The following is a 23,407-nucleotide window of genomic DNA, read 5'->3' on the forward strand; positions in this document are numbered from 1 at the left end:
TTTACCTTAACATGTGATCTCATGTGCTATGTTGGACTATCTTTGCACCTTCACATAACACCATGAGAGGCACATGGAAACAAACGGTTTCAAAATGCATCTTTTTATAACAATTTTATATGATGTATTGGACATCGCTAATTCATAACATTAGTTGTAAGAGGAAAACAGAAAAGATTGTTAGACTTCTAACTAGGGGAAAATGCCTATAACAACTTCTAATCACTATAGTCTTACATCATTCCCAAGGCTTTCAATCACAAAAGTCACCACAGAAATACGCACTATGAGCAGTTTATTGGCGGCCTAGAAAGAGACCGCAGCCCTTCATGTATGATGCGGCCACGAAAGAGACCGCAGCCCTTCATGTATGATGCGGCCACGAAAGAGACCGCAGCCCTTCATGTATGATGCGGCCAAGAAAGAGACCGCAGCCCTTCATGTATGATGCGGCCAAGAAAGAGAGCGCAGCCCTTCATGTATGAGGCGAGCCCAGCAGAATGCAACAGATCTCGAATGTCCCAGGAATGAAGTGGGGGAAACCTCCAGCCAGTGTTCCAGCCTTGTTAGGGTCCGAGGGAGGAGTCTCGCGTGCTTTCCTGCGTCGCAGTCGGGGTCTTCCCAGCAGCCCTCCGAGTGGCTCTGCACAGGTGAATGTTTAGTCTGCTCTCAGGTGTCACCGACAATGCACATTTCATAAGTCCATCCTGGAGCCTCGTGCAGTGGACATTTCCGGTGACTGTGGACGTTTCAGGTGACTGTACGTGTCTCCGACTGTGACGCTGCAGGTGTGTTTTGTGTGTCTCGAAGTGTCTCCGACAGTAGGTATTTAGTGTGAATCTACATGTGTCTCAGAAAAGGACAATTCGTTTCGAGGAGCCTTATACAGGGATCATTTCACGTGGCTCTCAGACAGTGGAAATGTCATGTGTGTCTGCAAATGTCTCATGTGTCTCTCCATCTAGCTCAGATGAAGGGGGTCCTTTTCGGCAGAGATGGTGGGAGATGCAAATGGAAAATATGGATTTGAAGTGCAGCGGGAATACGATTTTGTTGAAGGAATGTATTCATTGATCAGAATGTTGGGGGAATTTCTAGTTGAAGGAAGATGTTCCTTGTGGCAGTGTTTTCTATTCGAAGTCATGCTTTTTTTTCTGTCTGAGATTTTTAGCAGCGTGGGTAAAAATGCTTATTAGCATGATTGTCTAGGCAGTTTTGGTTTTCAAAAGCTATTTTGGCAGGTATTTGTAGGGAGTGTATTGTTTAAGGATAATGATTTTTGGTGGGGATTACAGTATCAGATCGATTTGTGAAAAGGGCTAGTGGACTGGGAGATGCTGGTCACTGGAAGAAGTTTTTGACCTAATTATATGGTATCTTGGTATTGAAGGGAAAATATTGCTGGAGGGTGTTGTGGATCTATTGTTTCTGATGCTGTAAGTTGGTTTGTGGCAGTCACCGTGGGGGAGTTTCCTCTCGATGTAACCCACTTGTTAGGACTCGTGTAGCATGAGGGGGTTTCATGCAGCAGAATAGCTTTTTTTGTTGGACGAAGTTTAACGGATGTTTATTTTTGATGAAAACCGCTTCCCACTGGGTTTTGCAGAGGGTATTTCATTGGCACTTTCTTGTTAATGGGGTGCGTGGGTGGTGGCTACTATGAGAGGAGGCTTGTCACAGGAATGTTGGATATGTGTCTATCTTAAGCTTACTTCCTGTGTAATAGGTGTAGAAAGTAGTGATTCACATTGTAAATATGGGTCAGTAGCACTGTGGCTGAAGCCACGAGAATTAACCAAGATCTCCCATACCTATACATATTGATTTCAAAAATTGTTTTCACATATATTCCATACATTCTGTGCTCTCCCCAGTGTTCCTGGACTTCAAGTGAGATGGCTGCGTTTGATTGCTGGGTAGTGTTGGCAGCAATGAGTATAAATATATTCCCAGTGGGCACAAATAGGATCCCTAAAGTGGTTTATGAAATTATCAGACATGATTATTGCGGTGGATCACCAGGCTATGGCTGCAGAACATACTACACAACTAGTCCTCTGCTCTGGTCTGCGTTAACCAAGTGAGCCTACACCGAGAGTGAGCTCCCACTCTGGTTCCTAATTCTGTAAAAAGCACCAAGCTCCAGAGTGCATATGTGCACATGGCTTGAATGCGTGTAATATTTCCATTTTAAATGTGACATGAGTGGCAATCTCAGCCCCAGGCACCTTTGTGGCCAAGACTTAGAACCCACTTGAGGGCATTTGGCAAATGTCACTGGTGCAGATCAAGGTTGTGCCCTTCTAGCCATGCTACATTGACATACATTGAGCATCTTGATCAGCACAGGAGGATGGGGTGATGTCTGTGATTGCACCCATCCCAGAGGTTCCCAAACCATTGCTTTCCCTCTTGGACATTTACTTCACGTGGAACACGCTTCTAAACTCTCCACTGCAAACCAACGAACACACTCTCTTAAATGTGGTGGGTTACAAGGTAAATCAGAACATTTGGTATAACATAAGACGCTACAAAACTCCTTGCAGCACAGCTATCTGATCTGAACAGTCTGCAGCAATTGATTAAGCAGTAGTAGGACTGAATTTGGCTGGGGAGTCTTTAATGGCAGGCCAGTGGGCAGACCTTCATATGTTTAATTGTATGGGAGGCAAGTGCACATCAGCTGGCTGCAGTTGCTATCTGCTTGTGTATTTTGTTTTGGCTCATGGGTGATAGAATAACACGCCTTGATTGTGTGATGTAGTGTTACATATTGGTCTAAGAAATTGAAGTATATGCAGACTCACAATTTATCTGAAAAATCACTCAGTTAAAAAGGGCTCTGTTGTTGTGGACTCGGGGTTTGGAGTCTCTGGATAGGTCACTAGAGTTGTCAATTGCTTAGTGACTGTGGTAGTTGTTGTGATTGTTTTTGTGCCATCCTCTACTGGAGCTGTGGTTGTCTCTGTAGTTGTAATTGATGAGACTGGCTCTTGGATAAAAGGCAAAGGAGGCAGTGCCCAATTAGAAGTGTTATTATTTTGTGTCTCGTGTGATGTATGTGACTGCTCTGATGAATTTCCGGTGTCCACAGTCACAGATGTGTCGATATTTACGGTTGTGGTGAAACAAGACTTGGAGCTGATAGTCGTTGTTCTTGTGACCTGCCTAGTCATTGCTTTTATGGTGGTGGTAGTTTTCGTCGTCTCCTGTATGGTGATTATAGTGATCAGCATCCCATTGACATTTCTTGTTTCAGTTGTTGTTATGATTTTAGTTTCGCTTTCAGTTTGGATTTTTGTAACAGTGGGTCCTCCTGGTATCGCTGAGGGGCTCGTAACCGTGGGTGGGTATGTGACTTGTGTTGTTGACTCAGATGTATGATCCTTTGGTGGCGTAGATTTTGGAAGCTCAGAAGTACTTGGCCCAGGAGTGGGAGGCTCTGGTGTGGGAGGCTCAGGAGTGGGAGGCTCGGGTGTGGGAGGCTCGGGTGTGGGAGGCTCGGGTGTGGGAGGCTCGGGTGTGGGAGGCTCGGGTGTGGGAGGCTTGGGTGTGGGAGGCTCGGGTGTGGGAGGCTCGGGTGTGGGAGGCTCGGGTGTGGGAGGCTCAGGTGTGGGAGGCTCAGGTGTGGGAGGCTCAGGTGTAGGAGGCTCAGGTGTGGGAGGCTCAGGTGTAGGAGGCTCAGGTGTAGGAGGCTCAGGTGTGGGAGGCTCAGGAGTGGGAGGCTCAGGAGTGGGAGGCTCAGGAGTGGGAGGCTCAGGAGTGGGAGGCTTGGGTGTAGAAGGCTCAGGAGTGGGAGGCTCGGATGTAGGGTGCTCAGTAGTGGGAGGCTCTGGAGTGGGAGGTCCTGGAGTGGGAGGCTCAGGAGTGGGAGGCTCAGGAGTGGGAGGCTCAGGAGTGGGAGGCTCAGGAGTGGGAGGCTCTGGTGTGGGAGGCTCTGGTGTGGGAGGCTCTGGTGTGGGAGGCTCTGGTGTGGGAGGCTCGGGTGTAGGAGGCTCGGGTGTGGGAGGCTCAGGAGTGGGAGGCTCAGGAGTGGGAGGCTCGGGAGTTGGAGGCTTGGGAGTTGGAGGCTTGGGAGTGGGAGGCTCGGATGTGGGAGGCTCGGGTGTGGGAGGCTCAGGAGTGGGAGGCTCAGGAGTGGGAGGCTCAGGAGTGGGAGGCTTGGGTGTAGGGGGTTCAGGAGTGGGAGGCTCGGATGTAGGGGGCTCTGGAGTGGGAGGCTCTGGAGTGGGAGGCTCTGGAGTGGGAGGCTCAGGAGTGGGAGGCTCAGGAGTGGGAGGCTCAGGAGTGGGAGGCTCAGGAGTGGGAGGCTCGGGTGTTGGAGGCTTAGGTGTGGGAGGCTCGGGAGTGGGAGGCTCGGGAGTGGGAGGCTCGGGTGTGGGGGGTTCGGGTGTGGGGGGTTCGGGTGTGGGAGGCTCAGGTGTAGTGGGCTCTGGTGTGGGAGGCTCCGGTGTGGGAGGCTCCGGTGTGGGAGGCTCCGGTGTGGGAGGCTCCGGTGTGGGAGGCTCAGATGTGGGAGGCTCAGGTGTTGGAGGCTCAGGTGTTGGAGGCTCAGGTGTTGGAGGCTCAGGTGTTGGAGGCTCTGGAGTGGGAGGCTCTGGAGTGGGAGGCTCTGGAGTGGGAGGCTCTGGAGTGGGAGGCTGGGGGGTGGGAGGCTCGGGTGTGGGAGGCTCGGGTGTGGGAGGCTCAGGTGTAGGGGGCTCAGGAGTGGGAGGCTCAGGAGTGGGAGGCTCCGGTGTGGGAGGCTCTGGGGTGGGAGGCTCCGGAGTGGGAGGCTCTGGAGTGGGAGGCTCTGGAGTGGGAGGCTCTGGAGTGGGAGGCTCTGGAGTGGGAGGCTCTGGAGTGGGAGACTCAGGTGCTGGAGGCTCAGGTGTTGGAGGCTCAGGTGTTGAAGGCTCAGGTGTTGGAGGCTCAGGTGTTGGAGGCTCAGGTGTTGGAGGCTCAGGTGTTGGAGGCTCAGGTGTTGGAGGCTCTGGAGTGGGAGGCTCTGGAGTGGGAGGCTCTGGAGTAGGAGGCTCTGGAGTGGGAGGCTGGGGGGTAGGAGGCTCTGGTGTGGAAGGCTCAGGGGTGGGAGTCTCAGGTGTTGGAGGCTCAGGTGTTGGAGGCTCAGGTGTAGGGGGCTCAGGTGTAGGGGGCTCCGGAGTAGGGGGCTCCGGAGTAGGGGGCTCCGGAGTGGGAGGCTCCGGTGTGGGAGGCTCTTGTGTGGGAGGTTGGGGGGTGGGAGGCTCGGGTGTAGGAGGCTCGGGTGTGGGAGGCTCAGGACTGGGAGGCTCGTGTGTGGGAGGCTCGGGAGTTGGAAGCTCAGGAGTGGGAGGCTTGGGTGTGGGAGGCTCAGGAGTAGGAGGCTCAGGAGTAGGAGGCTTGGGTGTAGGGGGCTCAGGAGTGGGAGGCTCAGATGTAGGGTGCACAGTAGTGGGAGGCTCAGGAGTGGGAGGCTCGGGAGTGGGAGGCCCAGGCGTGGGAGGCCCAGGTGTTGATGTTGCTGCTCTGAGTGGTGTTGACATTGGTGTGGTTGTAGTTGGTGGTTTATTGGTAGTTGATATGGATGTTGGCATTGTTGTAGCTGTTGCAGTGGTTGTTGTTGTTTCTGTTGTTGCTGAAATGGTTGCTGTTCTTGGTGTAGTGGTCATTATTTCTGGTGTGGTATGTTGTGCAGTGGTCATTGCTGATGTGGTTGTTGGTATTGTAGTGGTAGTTGTTGTTGTTGCTGGTGGTGTTGCAGTTGTGGCAGTCGTCATTAGTGTGGTTGTTGTTGGTGTGGTTGTTGTTGGCGGAGTTGTGGTTGTTGGTGGTGTGGTTGTTGTTGGTGGTGTGGTAGTTGTTGTTGGTGGTGTGGTAGTTGTTGTTGGTGGTGTGGTGGTTGTTGTTGGTGGTGTGGTGGTTGTTCGTGCAGTAGTTGTCGGAAATGGCACTGGAGTTTGTGGAGTAATAGCTGGATCTAGAAAGAAAACAGAAGATGAATCATAAATTAATGATGACTCTCCAGCATTTCAAATAATAAACAATGTTAATTTATCTGCATTCTGCATCCAAATCTAGACCACAATCAATCTCAGATTTTGCAATTGTTTAAAATATCAACAACACTTCAAGAGACGAAATATATTTGGCGCTGTACCTTTAATAGAATGGGTACTGGGCAACACCCAAATTGGAGACTGTAATATTGTGGGCACTGACAAACATAGGGAATGAAGTTTTTGAAATAGTGGTTAACAATAGCACTTGGATAACAGCCTGTAATATTGTGGGCACTGTCACATATCTAGACCATAGTATCTAACATCCTGTTACTGATCAATGTCTGGAGCAGAAGACTGAAGATTCTGGGCACTGAATTACATATTGAATTGGGTACTTAATATCATGAGCATTGATTTCCAAGTAGACCAGAGCCATTAATACACTGGGAATTGATGACATCTGAAATGGAATGTTTTATATTCTTAACACTGAAAATATGTAGTCTAGAATCTGTAATGAAATGGGTACTGATTCACAACTGTATTTCAATCAGTAATATTCTTAGCCATGGATTGGAGCCTGTAATAACTTGAGGTCTGGTGCATGTCTAGTTCAAAGCCTGAAGTGTTTTGGCACTGGCTCCCATATGAAAGTGCTTGTTGTCCATCAGTCCAGCTGCAAGGTTTGTTTATGTATTCTGAACTCTGAGAAGCTGCTATTACTTTGCTAAGAGTACGTTTTTCAGCTTACTTAATATTTTATAATAGGCCCTTTATTTTGGAATTTCTTTTCATGCCCACCTAGATTTGGAATGGAAATGTTGCCAGCTTCATATGTGTTTTATCTGGTCATCTCTGCAGGGTTACCCCATATTTTTGCCTTCCGTTGCAGAACCCATTTTTGTTGGCTTTTAGGAATGTGCACCTTTTCCCTACTAATCAGTGCTAAAGTGCTTGTGCTCTCCCTTTAAAAAAGTATAAATTGGCCTGCACTTGATTAATACATTTAATTAACGTATTTAAAAGTATTTGGTACTACATGCTACCAGTGGGCTCAGCACTCATTGTGCCACCCACTAAAGTAGCTTGTAAAACATGTCTCAGGCCTGCCACTGCAAACTGTAATGCAGTTTGAAACTGTCATTTCAACCTGGCAAAATATACCTTTTGCAAAGTCAATGATCTGAAGCACAACCTGGTTTTTAACTTTTACGGTTCCTTTTGCTTTTTCTCAAATTCGGCGTGTAGCACCCGGAAGTGCTCCATTCCTTTAGCACTGAACATGTAACAAATGAACAAATGGTGATCCGCCGGGTTGCAAATTCAGAACGGGTTGCACAGCCTGATACACTTTGGTGTTCATTTATACACTTCAACCATAGTAATCCAATTTTTGTCCTTTTATTTCTCATATTGTTTTCCAAATTAATCCATCACATCAAAGGTATGAGATTTCAATCATCTTATGCGTTTTAAATTTATCCCAGAATTGCCCATCCAGGCCTAATTATGGACAAAATGAAATCTCAGTTTCTCCCAATAATCACGAACACATAGCACCCAATGCATTTCGGTTCTTAAATAACCTTTGTCAGGGGTATCTGCAAGTTTATAAAAAACACATATATCAGTCATCAGTTGAAATCTCATACCTTTGACGTGATGGATTAATTTGGAAAACAATATGAGAAATAAAAGGACAAAAATTGGATTACTATGGTTGAAGTGTATTAATGAATACCAAAATGTATCAGGCTGTGCAACCCGTTCGGAATTCGCAACCCGGCTGATCACCATTTGTTTGAAATATACCTTTTGCCAGGCCTAAATCTTCCTTTTTAATTCTTATGTTACTCCAAAAAAGTCTGGAAAGTTTCACAGAATTTAGCGCATGGTATTTAAAAGTAGGACACGTGTATTTAAGTTTTGCATGTCTTGTCGTTTTTCACTGTTGTAAGGCTATCTCTCACATAGACTAACACATGGTTACCTTATCATCATCATAATAAAGTGATAACTTCACTTTGGGACCAGATAGAGAAATTCTGTTGACACTCAAAATAATAGTAATTTAAAATTCCTGTCTGATTTTAAGTCACTATTTTGAAAATGACACTTTTAGAAAGTTGCCATTTTTCTACCTAAACCAAATGTGCCTTTCTTTGAGTGTACAGGGTCACATGACTGTGAATGGCTCTCCTGTGGTGAATTGTGTATTCCTTCCACACATGAAAACAAAAGGGCCTTGGGCGTGGAGCAAGGTGTTCACCTCCTGAGCAAGATATCCGGGTGGATATCCTCAGCCTTTCTTGAGCTTCAAAGGATAGCTGCAGGGCTTGCCCACCCCCTTTCTGACTTCTACAGGTGTCTGCCCTACCACTGACGAATGCAGCTCACACCTAGGCCGGCCGGCCATTTGTTGCCCTAGACAGATTGGAGCCAAACCAAGGAAATGGGGAAGGTTAGGCAAAGGGTGCATCCGCCACCCACAGGCTCCTACTGCATATATGAATGGCACCTTGGGAATCTCTCATCGGAACACTCCTGGATTATGGAAGATTCAGAATAAGGATTGTCCTGCTGTCTGAAAAAGGAAAATCGGACCTACTTGACTTCAGCCTCCTCAGAAGTGACTGACCGTGACAGTTGGCTGACCTCTTATTTGAGCTACAGGGACGCAATATGCTTCCACAGCCCTCCCTGCAAGTGCCCAGCTGACCAGCACTAACTGGACCTGCCTGAACCCTGTTGCTGGCCACTGCTGGAGTGAGTGCTGATCTCCAATAAATGCCTCCAGGTCCTGTACCCTTCACTGACATCAGAGTGTACTCCTTCTGACCTCTAGATGAAGATACCAATGTGTTGGGTTCATCGTGATCACACAGTGATCTTTTCACGCCAAGGATCGACTGTCCACCATGTCCTCCAGAGCGAAGCTCCAACAGAATCTACACTTTGCCACAACATTGACCGTCTGTGACAACCACCAATGTGGGTCTACATCGAGACCAGCATGAACCTGGTCCCTGTATTCAACCCACACTCCATCATGGCCAGCCAGAACTTGTGATTTTATCCAGGTCTAGATGACTGAATGTGGCACTTTGTGCTCTTTGGCAGTATTTTCTCCAAAACTTTTAAAAACTCATTCCTCTGGTTCTACTGATTTGATGTTTGTCATTCTGGGGTCATTTTATTCATAGAAATGTACTCTATATTTCTAAGTTGGCTTAGGACTTTTCTTGTGTTATGTTTGCACTTTATTACTGTTTGAGTGCTGCACGAATATTTTACACATTGCCTCTAAATTAAGCCTGACTGCTTTCGTACCAAGCCACCAGAGGTTTAAGCATGTGTTTATTTAGTGAATTTTGTGATTCACCCTCACAGGGATTGTTTTTATTATATAGGTGGGGCTGGGATCCCTCTCAACTAATAACCAAATGTCTTCCCGTATGTGGGCAAGTACCATTGCCTCAGTGCCTTAATATGTGTGTATCTTTCACGCTTACTTTTATGTTGGCCCTGGTGTCATGGTACGCAAACATCAGCTCACATGTCCAGGACTGTCTTTGGCTAGGTGCAGTCCAGGACCTATTGTATGACTTAGAGGGGTGCATTAAGCATACCTTCATAGTGGACCAAGGATTAGCTTCCCTCTCCTAGGTTTATTACTTAAGGTGGTGGTGGCAGTATACTTTGTTTTGTTATATCATATAGTGGGCAATACTTTTTTTTATCAAAGTCAGAGAGAGTGTGGCCTAATTGCTATTTGTTAGAAACTGAGTTTCTAGTTGGCACAGATAAGCACCCTGTCCAAGCAGGAACTAACAATCCAGTCAGGGTAAGCTAGATACACACTAAAAGATATCCTGTGTGCACCCTTAGGTAGATTGCCTCTTTAGATAAGCCTGCCTGTTCTGTGTCAATGTGTTAAGTATTTGTGCAGGACACACACACAGTACCACAGTGGAAAAACACACAAAAAGACTCCACACAGGTTCAGAAAAATAGAGAATGTTTATATGAGTAAACTAAGATGAAAATGACAAAAATTGGATAAGTAGAAGTCGAGATAGGAATTTTTAAAGAATAAACCAAAAATAGTGCTTAGAAGTCAAAAGCGCCAAAAGGTTACTTGATGTCACGCTAGACCAGGGTAAATTCAAAGTTAAGGCTGACTATGATGGCGGGCAGGCCAGCTACAGGACTCAAACAGGTGCTGACAAAGAACCCTGGATGGAGCAAAGCGTTGTCATCGAAAGTCCAATGTGTTGTTTCCGTATCAGACAGTCGGGTCGATGTGTCGAAGTCAAGCCTCGCAATCTGGACCTCGGCTCGGCACTGCGTCATCGCCAACCCTCGCTGTTGGGTCCTGGATCGTCATCGAGCCACTTAGGTATGTCTTCTGATCGGCACTGTGTCAGCATTGAAGGGCATTGTGTGGTTCCGATCGGCGCAGTGGTGACAATGCTTTAATTTTGTAGCAAAGCAGCTTCAGGACCAACTTCTGAGGCCTAGGACTGGAGGGGCACTTCAGGCAAGGGTAGGACAAACAGATGGCTTAGACCAACAGCACAAGGAGGGTTGTAGGAAGTCTTTGATGACCCTGAGACATCACAAAACAGGAAGCAAGCCTGCAAGCCTTTGGTGTCAATCTGGTTCAATTCAGCTGGGTTCAGTTCTTTGTCCTCAAGAGTTCTTCACAGGTCCAGCAGTGTACTGATTTGGTAGGGTCAGAGCCCCAGTACTTATACCCAAATGTGCCTCTGAAGTGGGGGTGACTTCAAAGCAGCTCCTAGAAGTGGACAGGTCCCCTTTTAATTTAGCCATGTCAGCCAGGCTATCTGTGGTAGTGGGGGTGGGGTGGTAGGGGTAATCAGCCCATTGTGTGGGACACAGGACACTGCCTATTCAGATGTAAGTATTGGCTCCCACTCCCCTTTCCTGCCCAGGAAGGCTATTAGAATGCAGATGAGCGACCTGTCACACCCACCCTTCTTGTGTTTCTTGTAGTCTAGAGAGAAAGTGTAGCTGTCACCCAGCTCAAACATGTATTGGAGACAGCCTGCAGGCACACAGAGGAAAGTTAAGGGCAGACAAATTTCCACTTTCTAAACATGGCATTTCTAAAATAGTAATGTTAAATCCAACTTTACCATTAAAGAGGATCTATCATTGTAATTCCAAAGATATGAAACAGAATGCAGTTACTTCTTTCTAAACAGGAATTACATTTTAATTAAAGTGTTTTGAGAAATTCCCAATCCTAGCCTATTAGAGGAGAAGGCCTCACAGTAGTGAAAAACCAATGTAGCTGTCTGTCACTACCAGGCCATGTAAACCTGAAAAGTACATTTCCTACCTTTTTACTTACACAGCACCTGGCCCTTAGGTCACCCCTATGGTAGGCCACAGGTAGCCCTATGGGGAGTTTAAGCCTTGACAAGTGGTTTTAAATGCCATCTCAAAGTGGTTGTAAACTGCAAACAGTGGGCATGCAATGGCATGCCTGAGACAGGATTGAAGGTCAACTTGTGTGAGTGTCACATCCAGAGCAGCAGGACCACTAATAGCATTTAGATTTCAGGTCCTGGATATATGGTATGCCACTTTACAAGGGATTTACAAGTAAACTAAATATGGCAAACAGGTATAAACCAATCATACCATGTTTAGAAAAGAAAGCACATACCCTTTAGCTCTGGTTAGCAGTGGTATTAAGTTGCTCAAAGTCCTAAAGCCAACAAAAAGAAGGTCAGGAAAATAGGAGGACGAAGGGAATACATTTGTAGTGAGTTTGAGGTGACTCTTCAGAGTGGACCATTTTCCAACACCCCTCTTATGTAAAGTTCTACAGTTATTTGACATCTTATTTGTATGTTGAGTACATTGTCTATGCATTATGTGTGAGGTTCGGGTTTGGTAGTAGGCCTCTCTGTGGTCTCGGTGTGTGTATGAGTCTGTGTACTGAAGTCAGTGGGAGCCATTTTGGATGCCCTTGGTTCAGCATTACAGAATATTTATTTATTTATTATGTTTTGTATAGCACTTCACACTTTGGAAGGGTGGAAAATAGTAAAGAGAAAATGACAAAGGGGTTAACAGAGAATATCATATTTTGTTAATACCATAGCATACTGGGAGAAGAACAAACATTACTAAATAGGGAATAGCAGACGAACCTGAGCTTCACAAGCTATTAGACCACTAAAGTATGTAGTCAAAGGGGCATTGAGAAAAACAGACGAGCGATGACCATTTAAGGCAAGAACTTGTTAATTAGGATTATTTTTACTTCCTGTTTGAAGGCAACCGTCGAGGAGATTCTGCGGACTTCTAGTGGGAGAGAGTTCCAGATCTTTGGGCCGTGCCTGAGAAAGCTCTGTGCCTCGGTCTCTTCTTGCGAAAAATCTGTGGCTTTGGCCATTTTACAGCTTGGTATGGATAGCACTGTGCTAATCCCATGCTTAAAGACTTTGCTGTAGAAATGGCAAAAGACTTTGTCCGTTTCTATCTTGGCATGGATGGCACTGTGCTAATCCTTCACTTAAAGACTTTGATAGAAAAGCAGACATGTGAGGTGAGCACATTTAGAGTGTTGCTGGTGTTGAGAGTGCTCTATACTGGAGCTGCTTTCCACCTAAACTTGATAACTACACAGAGTTCTCTGCTTCTTTTTTTGCATAATTTATAAGTCACTCTATGCCTGAAAGGGTTTTGATTTGATTGATAAGTAAATATATTATATATATATATATTTATATATAATGCTCTTGCTTTCTGGAAACAGAGCATACAACTGTTTCTATGTCACCGGCCGCACGAGCAGGGAAACAGACTAATTGATTTCCCGCACAGAGAGCCATCGGGGAACGAAGGGACCTTCAGGTTCCCCTGTGGTCCCAGTGTAGACTAGGTACCGCGGAGGCACCCAGAGAACTATAGCTGGACCCTGGGGCATGGGAATAGACGCGGCGACTTAACACAGTGTACACAATCATGCCAATGAACATTGCTGACCTGTGGATACACCCCCGGCGACATTCTAGCAGTCTCATACACCAAAAAGGCGACAAGAAGAAAAAACAACTTGACACCTTAAGGGTGCCAGGGACAGGTTTAGCACACAGGATTGCTCCCCTCTCTCTAATGTAACAAGCTAACAATTAGATTATGCCAACACTTTTCACTGCAGGGATGGGATGCTTGGTGGGGTTAACGGACAAATCTCCCCCCATACAGGTACAAGGTATGGGAATTAAGCACTCTGCGAGGTTGGGGTGGTGGGTAGTTTTAAGTCCATCATGCAGGGAGGCAGGGATGGGGGTGGGTAAGGGGACAGAAGTTTTTGGTTTTATGTTATTATGTAGTTTTTGTATTGCACACTTGACGGTTAGGACTTACTATTCGCGCAATAGGCTTCCCGCAAAGAACATACGCAAATCCCCTTTGGCACTCACGAGTTATGACGAGGGGTAAAATACCAGTAGACGGGGCGACCGCTAACACACCAGTACCCGTAGCAGATGGTCCCCCTTATGATTTTATCACGGAACGTCAACGGCTGGGGAATAAAATAAAAAGAGGTCTGGTTCTATATTTGAAACGGCATACGCCGACGGTGGCCCTCCTACAGGAACGCATTTGGTGGGTAATACATGCAAAGCTTTGGACAGATGGGGCTACCGCATGGTGGCACAATCGGAGTTCACGTCTGGCTCCAGGAGAGTGGGCATCCTGATTCGGAAGCAGTTCCCAAACATAGATTTGCAAACATGGATGGAAGACCAGGGATGTTTCACAGCGGTTACATGCCAATGGGAAGGACAGATATATACTATTGTTTCAGTGTATATCCCACCAGCACTTCACACGCTGACGCTTTCAGCCCTCAGCGCGTTCCTCCTCACACTCCGTGAAGGAGAGCTCCTTATAGGCAGAGATTTTAATGCCACGATCAGCGATAGGCTCGACCGTATGCCACCTTGGGAGCAGCGTGGGGTAAGCTCCCGATTCGCCGAGTTCCATGAAGCACTGGGCCTTATAGATGTGTGGCGGTACAAATTTCCTTCGGAACGGCAATATACATTTCACTCTGGGGCACACAATAGCTTATCTAGGATAGACTACATACTTACGCTGGCAGATAGTCTTGGGAGGCTGGAGGGAGCGAATCACCTACCCAGAGGTATTTCTGACCATTCACCAGTCGTATTGAAGCATATGTGTCCAGCTAAAATTCCATGCCGAACCTTCTCTATATATCTGGGATTTCTAAAAAATCCTAAAATTGGGAAAATTCTGACAAAAACGACGAAACACTATTTCTCAGAGAATGACCACTCGGTGGCCTCTCCAGCACTTCTATGGGAAGCATATAAGACAGTTCTCTGAAGGCAGGCCATTTTGGCGATAGCCGGCCACAAAAAGTAACGTAAAAAACAAGTCGAAGCCTTAGAATAAGAGACGAGCCAAGTGGAAATAGCACATGCCATGAACCCCACTGCAGACACTGCCCATGACCTTCATTTAAAAAAGCAGGGTTATAGAGAATACTTATGGGAGGACACAAAGTCTAAACTGTTAGCTAGCCAACATAAAATATACGAAGTGGGTGATAAAGCAAGGAAAATTTAGGCTTGGCAGGATAAAAGGGAGCGCGATAGTTTATGGGTAACACAGTTGCAGTTGGATGAATATGGCCCCATAACAGTCCCCTAGAAAATAGCTAACGCGCTAGCAGCACACTACGAGAACGTATACGCCCCGGAAGCCACTACCACAGTCAGGGAGGCACAGGCATTTCTTAAAGACATCACTATGCCACTCTTACGCCAGAAGAAGCCCACGACTTTGAAATAGACCTTACCACACATGAGTTAGCGTTGACCATAGGTTCTATACAATCAGGGAAGGCCATGGGTCCTTATGGTATACCAATTGAATTGTACAAAAAAACGGCTATGACAATAACTCCGCATTTATTGAAGATTTATGTAGACAGCCTAACACTTGGAGAGCTCCCCAGAGACCAACGTATAATGACGTTAATACCCATTCACAAACCCGGTAAGCCCACCACGGACTGTGCATCGTATCAACCGATTTAGATGCTCAATGCAGAGGCCAAAATACTAGCTAAAATCCTAGCGGTCAGACTCACAACTCATCTCACCAAGCTGATCCATCAAGATCAATCTGGCTTCACGCCGGGTAGAAACACAGTACTTAACCTCCGACGTCTGCACAGAGTAATCGCTCGTACTCCCACGATCCAAGAACCAGCAGCCATTCTCTCTTTGGACGCACGCATGGCTTTTGACATGGGGGAATGGCCCTTCTTGTTTGTTGTCCTGAAACATATGGGCTTCGGACCTAAATTTTGCGCATGGATTCAGCTGCTTTATACGAAACCCCTAGCACATGTAGTGGTAAATGGACACATCTCAGCTACTTTTCCCCTTGGACGTGGCACATATCAAGGCTGCCCCCTATCACCACTTTTATTTGCACTAGTGTAAGAACTGTTGGTAGCCTGGATAAGGTGCGACCTTACTATTCGTGGCCTCAAATGGGCGAAGGGGTGGGAAGACCGCATCTCCATGTACGCTGATGATATACTACTTTATGTAACCTCCCCTAGACGCTCCATTACCAGCCTCCTCGACATCTGTGAAGCATACGGCAAATTTTCTGGATATACCATTAATTGGACCAAATCAATCCTATACATCCTACACGGTCCTCCACCACAGTTGCCAAGGGGATGCACACTACAAATCACAGTTGGCTGCTTTCAGTACTTGGGCATTTATACCTTACTACCAGAAGATTTTCTGGGAAAAAAACCTCATGGCACCCCTGCAAAGACTTTGCCGAGACACGAGATACTGGTGCTCTCTACCACTGACCTTGCTTGGTAGGGCGGCACTTTTTTAAATGATGGCACCCGAGATTCCTATACGCCCTTCAAAACACTCCGTTCCTGGTCCCCGCGTCTTATTTTAGGGCGATTGAAGTAACTATCCTGCTCTAGGATGGCAAACCGGCCCGAATTGCCATGAAGAAATTGGTAAAAGGTGGGTACGACAGTGGAATCGCCCTCCCAAATATACAAATGTACTACTGGGCCTCACAGATGATTGTGGTAAATCAATGGCTTCATGCCCCACAATAGGATAGGACGACCGGATAACGCAAATAACTCCTCTCTGGGAAATTCAGCGACTAGGTAGGCTGAGTACCAGTAAGGGCTTTACACACTGGGATTCAATAGAAATATAAACAGTGGGGGACCTTTGGCAGAAGGGGGAAGTAATTACTTTTCTACAACTCCAAGAACGATATGAGATGGCATCAACAGAACGGTTTTGCTATATACAAATTAGACATGTACTTCAGAAAGCCATCCCAACGGAAACTGTCCTCCCCGAAGCCTCCCCGCTAGAGGATAGGCTGCTCTCAGAACAGATAGGTAAAAAGGCTATTTCCCTCACATATCGCAAAATACTCAACACCCAACCAGATCCCACACTAGGCCTCCGTGAAAAATGGCAACGGGATGTGGGGGACTTAGACGAGACTGACTGGCAGGAGGCCTTAGCGTCCCCTCGGGAGGTGGCAATATCCTCCAAATTGAGGCTAGTGCAACAGAAAATACTCCACTGTATTTACTATACTAGAGTAACCCTTCACAAGATAGGGAAAACTGACAACCGACTCTGCCTTAGACAATGCAGGAGGGAAGGCACCTTCTATCATATACTGTTGGAATGCCCAATAATAGTATCCAACTGGGAAAACATTATGAGTGTACTTACACAAGTTGGTGGAGTGACGATCACCCCGGAGCCCAAGAGATGTATTCTAAACATATGGGACCCAACAGATCTCAACCAGGCAGGTCAGAACAGGCGACATTAGGAATGATGTTGGCAAAACGCAACATAGCTAAGCATTGGGGGGGCTCAATCTGCTCCAACATATCAAGAGTGGCGAGGGGACATGGATAGGGCAATGGTGGCTGAGAGGGCTGTGTATATACACCAGGGATGCCCCAAGAAGTGGGAAACACCTACACAGGGAACATTTGTGCTCCGCCCCCGAGAGGGTCTTCTGTGGACTCGAGTTGGATGTTAAAAATATAGAATTGTATGATTACTGGTCGAAACGGGGTAGCGTGGTGCAGAGCGGGTAGGCTAAACTCCGGAGCAATGTGTAAAGCATCTGCGCAGTCCACACTCACAGGTGACACACTAGGCACACTACAAAAGAGACTCCACACCAGGGTGTGTAAAAATAACTTGTGTATTAGGAAAACACATTAGAGTCAAAAACACAGGCACATATAACACTGTGCCAACTGTCACCAGGTAGCAGTTCACAGGGGATTATATACAGGGTAGGACCAATGGGGCCGCTGCCAGAACTATCACAAGCGCAATTAGGATAAATGTAAGAGCATCAGTAATAAATGTGCAACAGCCAGTAGTTACTGGCGAGACCATGCACTGAGCAACCTTACGGTAAGCATAAATCACTTTAGGGATTTATCAGAGTAGGCCTAAACACATGCATGGGGCATAGCACATTAGGCAGAACACCAACCAGGTAAGCATTAGGGGAAAATAAACCATTAGGAATAAATCCCATTAGCATAAACCACCTTAGCATGCGACACCTGATTAGTATGAGACCATTAGGAATCAATATATGTTATCCCACAATCCTGGAGCATCACTGACATTTGGCAAGCACCAGCATGAATACCTTAGGCACCCTCCTATTCTAATGGGGCATAGATCATGAGCATAAAGGCACCCTCGTTAGGCATGAAACTCCACTAGGCATAACATTGGCAGAGCAGGGCACACATAGTACCATCTACAATAAATGCCCAATCATTGCAACTGTCCACTGTCCGGCGGGGCAGTTGAGTAAAGGTAAGTCAGCCTCGGGTTTGTTGGAGCCCCCCTCCTTTCCCGGGGGCTCTGGAATAAAAAATACCCAAAAAGAGTACTGGCACCCCCGTGCTCTTGGGAGCCCCATTCCGGGACTCTGAAGGAGAAGAAATACTTGGGCCAAACTGAAGAGGGGGGGGGAACGATGGGGGCTGGGCAGGTGAATCCGCCACCAGTTCGGCTCCCTGGCACCAAAGCAGTTTGGCTCGGTGCCCCGATGCCTCCGGGACACCGAGATTCGGTGTTGTGACTTACTGTACCATTAATTGGTCCTAGCGCTTGTGAGGACCAAATAGGAAACGGTTTAATTTTGTTTGGTGGCAGAACCACTTTTAGAAAGTGGGTATTTTATTGTTTAACCATCCTGTGTGCATGTATCTGTTTGTGTATTGACTGTCTGGTTTTGGAGTGACAGGGGTTGGGGATATGCATTCACTGTAGACAGCCACTTGGGGGGGGGTTGAGCTGTGCTTGGCCCTTCCTGGATGACTGAGACATGAGTTGAATAGGGCTCAGCTGCATTTGGAGTAGTGGGAGGAGATTTCCTTGTACCTGAATAGGGCCTGTCTCCCAAGCATAATGCTGTCTCCACCCCCTGTGGTCATACTGCACCAGTGAGGACAGAACTGGTTTGGACTGGCTCAGAGACCCTTTGTTTCTCGACACTTCCCATCTCGGCTGCTGTTTGGCCTTGTGAATTTTTACGCATCTACAGGTACTTTGTGAGAAATCGAGCATCCATAGTTTTCTATGGACCCAGTTGCTTGAAACCTTTTTAAAGTCATATGCTTATTACATGTATGCTGAATTTTTGTCGTTTTGGTCTTGTTGAGTTTAGATAAAGATACTTTATTTTTCTAAATTGGTGTGGTGTCCATTTGTGGTGTTATCACTGTATTACTGTGTATTTTGAGTACAAATACTTTACACATTGCCTTTGAGATACGTCTGTCTGCTCGTGCCAAGCTACCCAGGGGGTGAGCAGGGGTAATCTAAAGTGGTTATCCTCCTTACCCTGATTAGAAGCAAGGGTGCCTATTTGGACAAAGGTACCTACCTCTGCCAACTAGAGACCCCCTTTTCTAACAATTATGATGGCCAGGAGGGCATCTATGGAGCAAGACCTAGTGAACGCACTTGATGTAGGAGTACAACATTCTGTAAACAAAGCCCTGGTGAGGACTATTGGACCACTAAAGCATCACCTCTATGGGTACACAGGGCTGCAACGTTGGTTACCAAACCCCTCTTGCTTACTGGAGCTAGTCAGTCGGCCACCAAAGCCAAGCTTGGCTCGAAAGTCCCTAAAGGCCCCACGTGGCAGATTTTGAGAAGGTGGCGGACTCATTTTCTTGCACAAGAGCACAACTATAGCACTCAGCTGCTCGCTTGACTTCAACCCCAATGAATGATGACTCCGATTTCTCTAATTCCGATAGCTTTGGGCAGGTCGACGAATCAGGCCATAGCAAACTAAAGTGTAAGTCTCACCATTCTGCTGGCATACAGCAACGGGAGTCCTTAAACTTTGAGCCTAAGGATATTGTACATCCCAAATCTAATGTATGGCTCCCGCTCCAGGTAGAGACAGATTATGTTCAATCACACATTGATAGGGGTTCGCCAATGATGTCAGAGCATGGATGCGTTGCAAATGCCCCAGACCTGATCGCCCTGGTAAAGTCCCTAAGGTGTATCTGACTCTAGTTGCTTACCACAATAAGTTCTCTACAGACCCTAAGAAGTGTATTGATTGTGCCTGGCCAGGTGCCTGAAAAATTGCTGGATCTAAAGGGCCATTTAACTAAGATTCTTAAGATAGCTTATCACGCTAAGGAGTCGACTAAATTTGTTAACCCAGAAGTCCTGGTCGATTGGGCTCACACAGCATTATGCCAGCTCAGAAATTCTAACTGCTCCATTTCCAGTGAAAGGTGCCGATCCATTCTCCTCAAACTGGGCCTTCAACTTACGGAACTGACGTCATCTGAATCAGGTCCCATAGCACAGGGCTTACTGTTTGGAACCCCTTTCTGAAAGAGTTGTCTAAATTTGTAGCTACATACATTAACCTGGATAAAGCCCAAGGGCTCACCAAGAATGTCTTCCACTTTTTGGCAGGGCCGCAAAATTCCGGAGACGAGTGTTCGGCCATGGGTACCACCAAGGTCCGCAAAGAGGATCATACCAACAGGGTAGAGGAGGCTATCCAGATTCCTCCTAAGAAGACACATTCTACCCCACATGGTCCAGAGACAACAGGAACCGCTACAGGAGAAAAAGATACATAGTGTCAGAAGACTCCCTCCTGAAGTCCGGCTCTACAGGTGAGGTTAATTCCTTTTTCAGAAGTAATACTGAGGAGCAGGACCAGGTTATTCTTACATAACTACCAGAAGTTAACCCGGATCCTTGAATTCTTGAAGGCGTACTGTGTTTCAAACTGTAATTTTACAGTTCTCCAGTTCAGACTTCTCACTCTCACACAATGTATTTGTTTCCCTAACAGGAGCAGGATGTCACCTCCTCAGAGGTGCATGCTCTGATTCAAAAGGCATGATAGAAGAGTCTTACCTGCACCCGGCCAGTTTCCTAAATTGCATTTTCCTGGTAGAAAAGAAACGAGGGGGGGAGGGGGGGGGTCCCGGTTGGTGCTGAATTTGAAGGACTTCAATGGTTGGATCATTTACCACTATTTCAAAATGGAAGGTATTCGTTTGCTAAGGGATATCCTTCAGGAATGGGATAGGATGGTCCATTTGGACTTAAAAGAAGCTTATCTAACCATCTCCATTTCCCCCCCCGTCATCAGCATTTTCTCAATTTTCTTTGGCTAGGAGTTTGTTACGAGTACAAAGTCCACCCCTTTGACCTCTCTTAAGCCCATTGGTGCTTCACAAAGATCATGAGGCCAGTGGTAGAATCTTTGAGAGCTCAAGGGGTTCCTCTGATCATGTATCTAGACCACATCATCAGAATGGCTCAAGGTCCTCGGCTGGTTGTGACCCATTTGGGGTGGAAGATATTCCTCCTTCAGGATCTGTGGTTCCTAACCAACAGTCAGAAGTCAGTCCTGGTTCCTTCTCAGAAGTTGGAATTTCCATGTATTCAGGTAGATTCCATTCAATCTCTTCAAGTCCTTTCTCCTCAAAAAGTCTCAAATATCAAGAAGGAGCTGAGATCATTGCTGAACAAGCAGTGGGTATCCTTGAGGTCGATAGACTGCTTAGTCGGCCTGGTGGCCTCATCTATACAGGTGATCTTTCAAAGGCCTCTCCATTATCGGGCCCTTCTAAGACTGAAGATCAGGCCTCTCCAGAAAGGCCTCAGTTACTCCAAGCAGATCCTTCTGTTGGAGGAAGCGAAGACCGAAATGTCTTAATGGTTAGATCACATGGAGGCCTGGAACAGCAGGACGATTTTTGTATCAGTCTCAGAGACAGTGATTGAGAGTCTGATGCCAGCAGGTGGGGTTGAGGAGTTCGTTGTGACCCGATTTCTACGGGGATGGGTTGCTGGTCAGAAGCGGAACTGAGTCTCCACATCGATTTCTTGCCACTCCTTGCGGCATCGTTTGTCATCCAGAGCCTCTCTTTGGAGAGGTCCAATTGTTGCATCTTCTCCGCATGGACAGCATTTCAGGTCCGTTATGGGAACAAGCTGGGCCAGACGAAATCCCATCTCCTTGCAAAGATAGCCAAATACCTTTTGTGTCCAGCACAGGGTCTCTGTGAATGCAGAGTATGCCCAGCGCACATAAAAACAAATTGCCGACTGGCAGTCTTGACATATTTGGGACTTCAGCAATTGGAGACTTCATCCCAAAGTCTTCCATGCCTTCTACTGGCTTTGGGGCCCTTGCCGGGTGGATCACTTTGCATCTTGTCTCAACCAGAAGATCCCATTATTTTTCAGTTGGCAGTCAGATCTGGAGCCAAAGCTACCAATACATTTATTCAGGATTGGTCTCTCTTTCTAGAGTACTCCTTCCCACTGTTTATGATGATTCCACATATAGTGGCAATTGAGGCGCCAGAAGGCCGAGCTGATCTTAGGGACACCTCTCTGGAGGGCGCAAGCGTGGTTTCCAGTGCTTCTGGAGATAGCTTGTGGTTTGGTTCTGATTCCCCTAAATTGGAACCTCCTTCTGGATTTGGGGCGGGGGGGCTTTTCATATCCTCTAATTCTATCAGAACACACGGAGTAAGACCTCCGACGCTCGGTATAGGTCCACTCTCTCCCCGCAGCTCTGCTGTGCCGTCTCTTGCCTCCAGACCTCGACCTCCTTCTAGGGAGGTTCGAGGCTGCTGTCCACTCCTGCGCCTGCTCCAACTGAGACCAGACTGCCTGCAACCACTGTAATCTTTCTCAGCCGTTTTTTTTTCTTAAATTTTCCATGTCGTGCCACTGTTATTGTGCCCATCTGTGTCGTGCTCTAATTCCACCACTTTTTATTTTCTCATGCCTGCCTGTTCCTTTCGCCTTTTGCCGCTGCTGCCCATGCAGCCCCTCCCAGCCTCTCTCCCTTCCCCCCTCCCTTACCTAATGGCGACTGCTGCGCGGACGAGCTCAGAGGGCGTGCCTCTGGCACGCCGAAGACTCACCAAAGGCAAGCCCGTCTGCGTTCGTCCGCAACCCGACCGCGGCCAGCGCCAGGAAGCCTGGACCTCCCACTACTCATCGCTACAACACCACCACCCTCCTCGCACTCAACCCTGGAAGACTTAGAGAATGCCAACAGGCCTCGCTGAACACAACCCATGGCCAGTTCTCCTGCCTCCACTGCCACCAGACCCTCACCGCCACCCCGGCCTACAACACTGCCGATGCCAGCACCGGCGACACCCTAAAATGCATCATCCTCAATGTACGCTCCGTACACAAACACGCCAAGGAAATCTGGAACCTACTCGACTCTCTCTCGCCCGATATCGCCTTCTTCACAGAGACCTGGACCAACGCATCCTCTGCCCCCGACATCAGCACCGTCATCCCAGACGGATACAAGATTCAGAGGAAAGACCGCCCCAACCACCCAGGAGGGGACCTCGCCATCGCCCACAAGTGTACCCTCCGCCTCACCACCTCCAGCGAAACCGTCCCCTCTGCCGAACACCTGCACTTCCAGATCCAGACCACCCCCAAAGCCACACTCCAAGGAACCCTTGTCTAGAGACCCCCCGGCCCCCGAACACCCTTCGCCACCACCATCCCCGAATTCATTGCACCCCACGCCATCGCCTCAACAAACTACATACTCATTGGAGACCTGAACATCCACCTCGACAACGCCAGCGACCCCAACTCCACTATCCTTTGTGACAACCTCGCCAGCATCGGACTTAAACAACTCGTCAACACACCGACCCACAGAGCAGGACACACCCTCGACCCCATCTTCGCGGCAGGAAACAGCATCCTATTCAACCACACAACGTATCCGCCATGGACCAACCACCACTACGTACACTTTGCCAT

At 47.4% G+C, this 23,407-nt stretch overlaps 1 protein-coding gene across 1 annotated transcript in view; it reads right to left on the reverse strand.

Moving 5' to 3' along the window:
• Positions 1-278: 278 nt before the first annotated feature.
• Positions 279-23,407, reverse strand: part of LOC146857263 (uncharacterized) — a 55,020-nt gene continuing 31,891 nt past the window's right edge. Inside the window, exon 4 of the mRNA XM_085647774.1 lies at positions 279-5,941. Within this exon, the coding sequence (XP_085503900.1) occupies positions 2,826-5,941 (3,116 nt within the window). The 3' untranslated portion in view covers positions 279-2,825. The remainder of the gene's footprint in view (positions 5,942-23,407) is intronic.

Source organism: Triturus cristatus, chromosome 3_2 (assembly GCF_964204655.1).
Source record: "Triturus cristatus chromosome 3_2, aTriCri1.1, whole genome shotgun sequence".
NCBI classification, from domain to species: domain Eukaryota; kingdom Metazoa; phylum Chordata; class Amphibia; order Caudata; family Salamandridae; genus Triturus; species Triturus cristatus.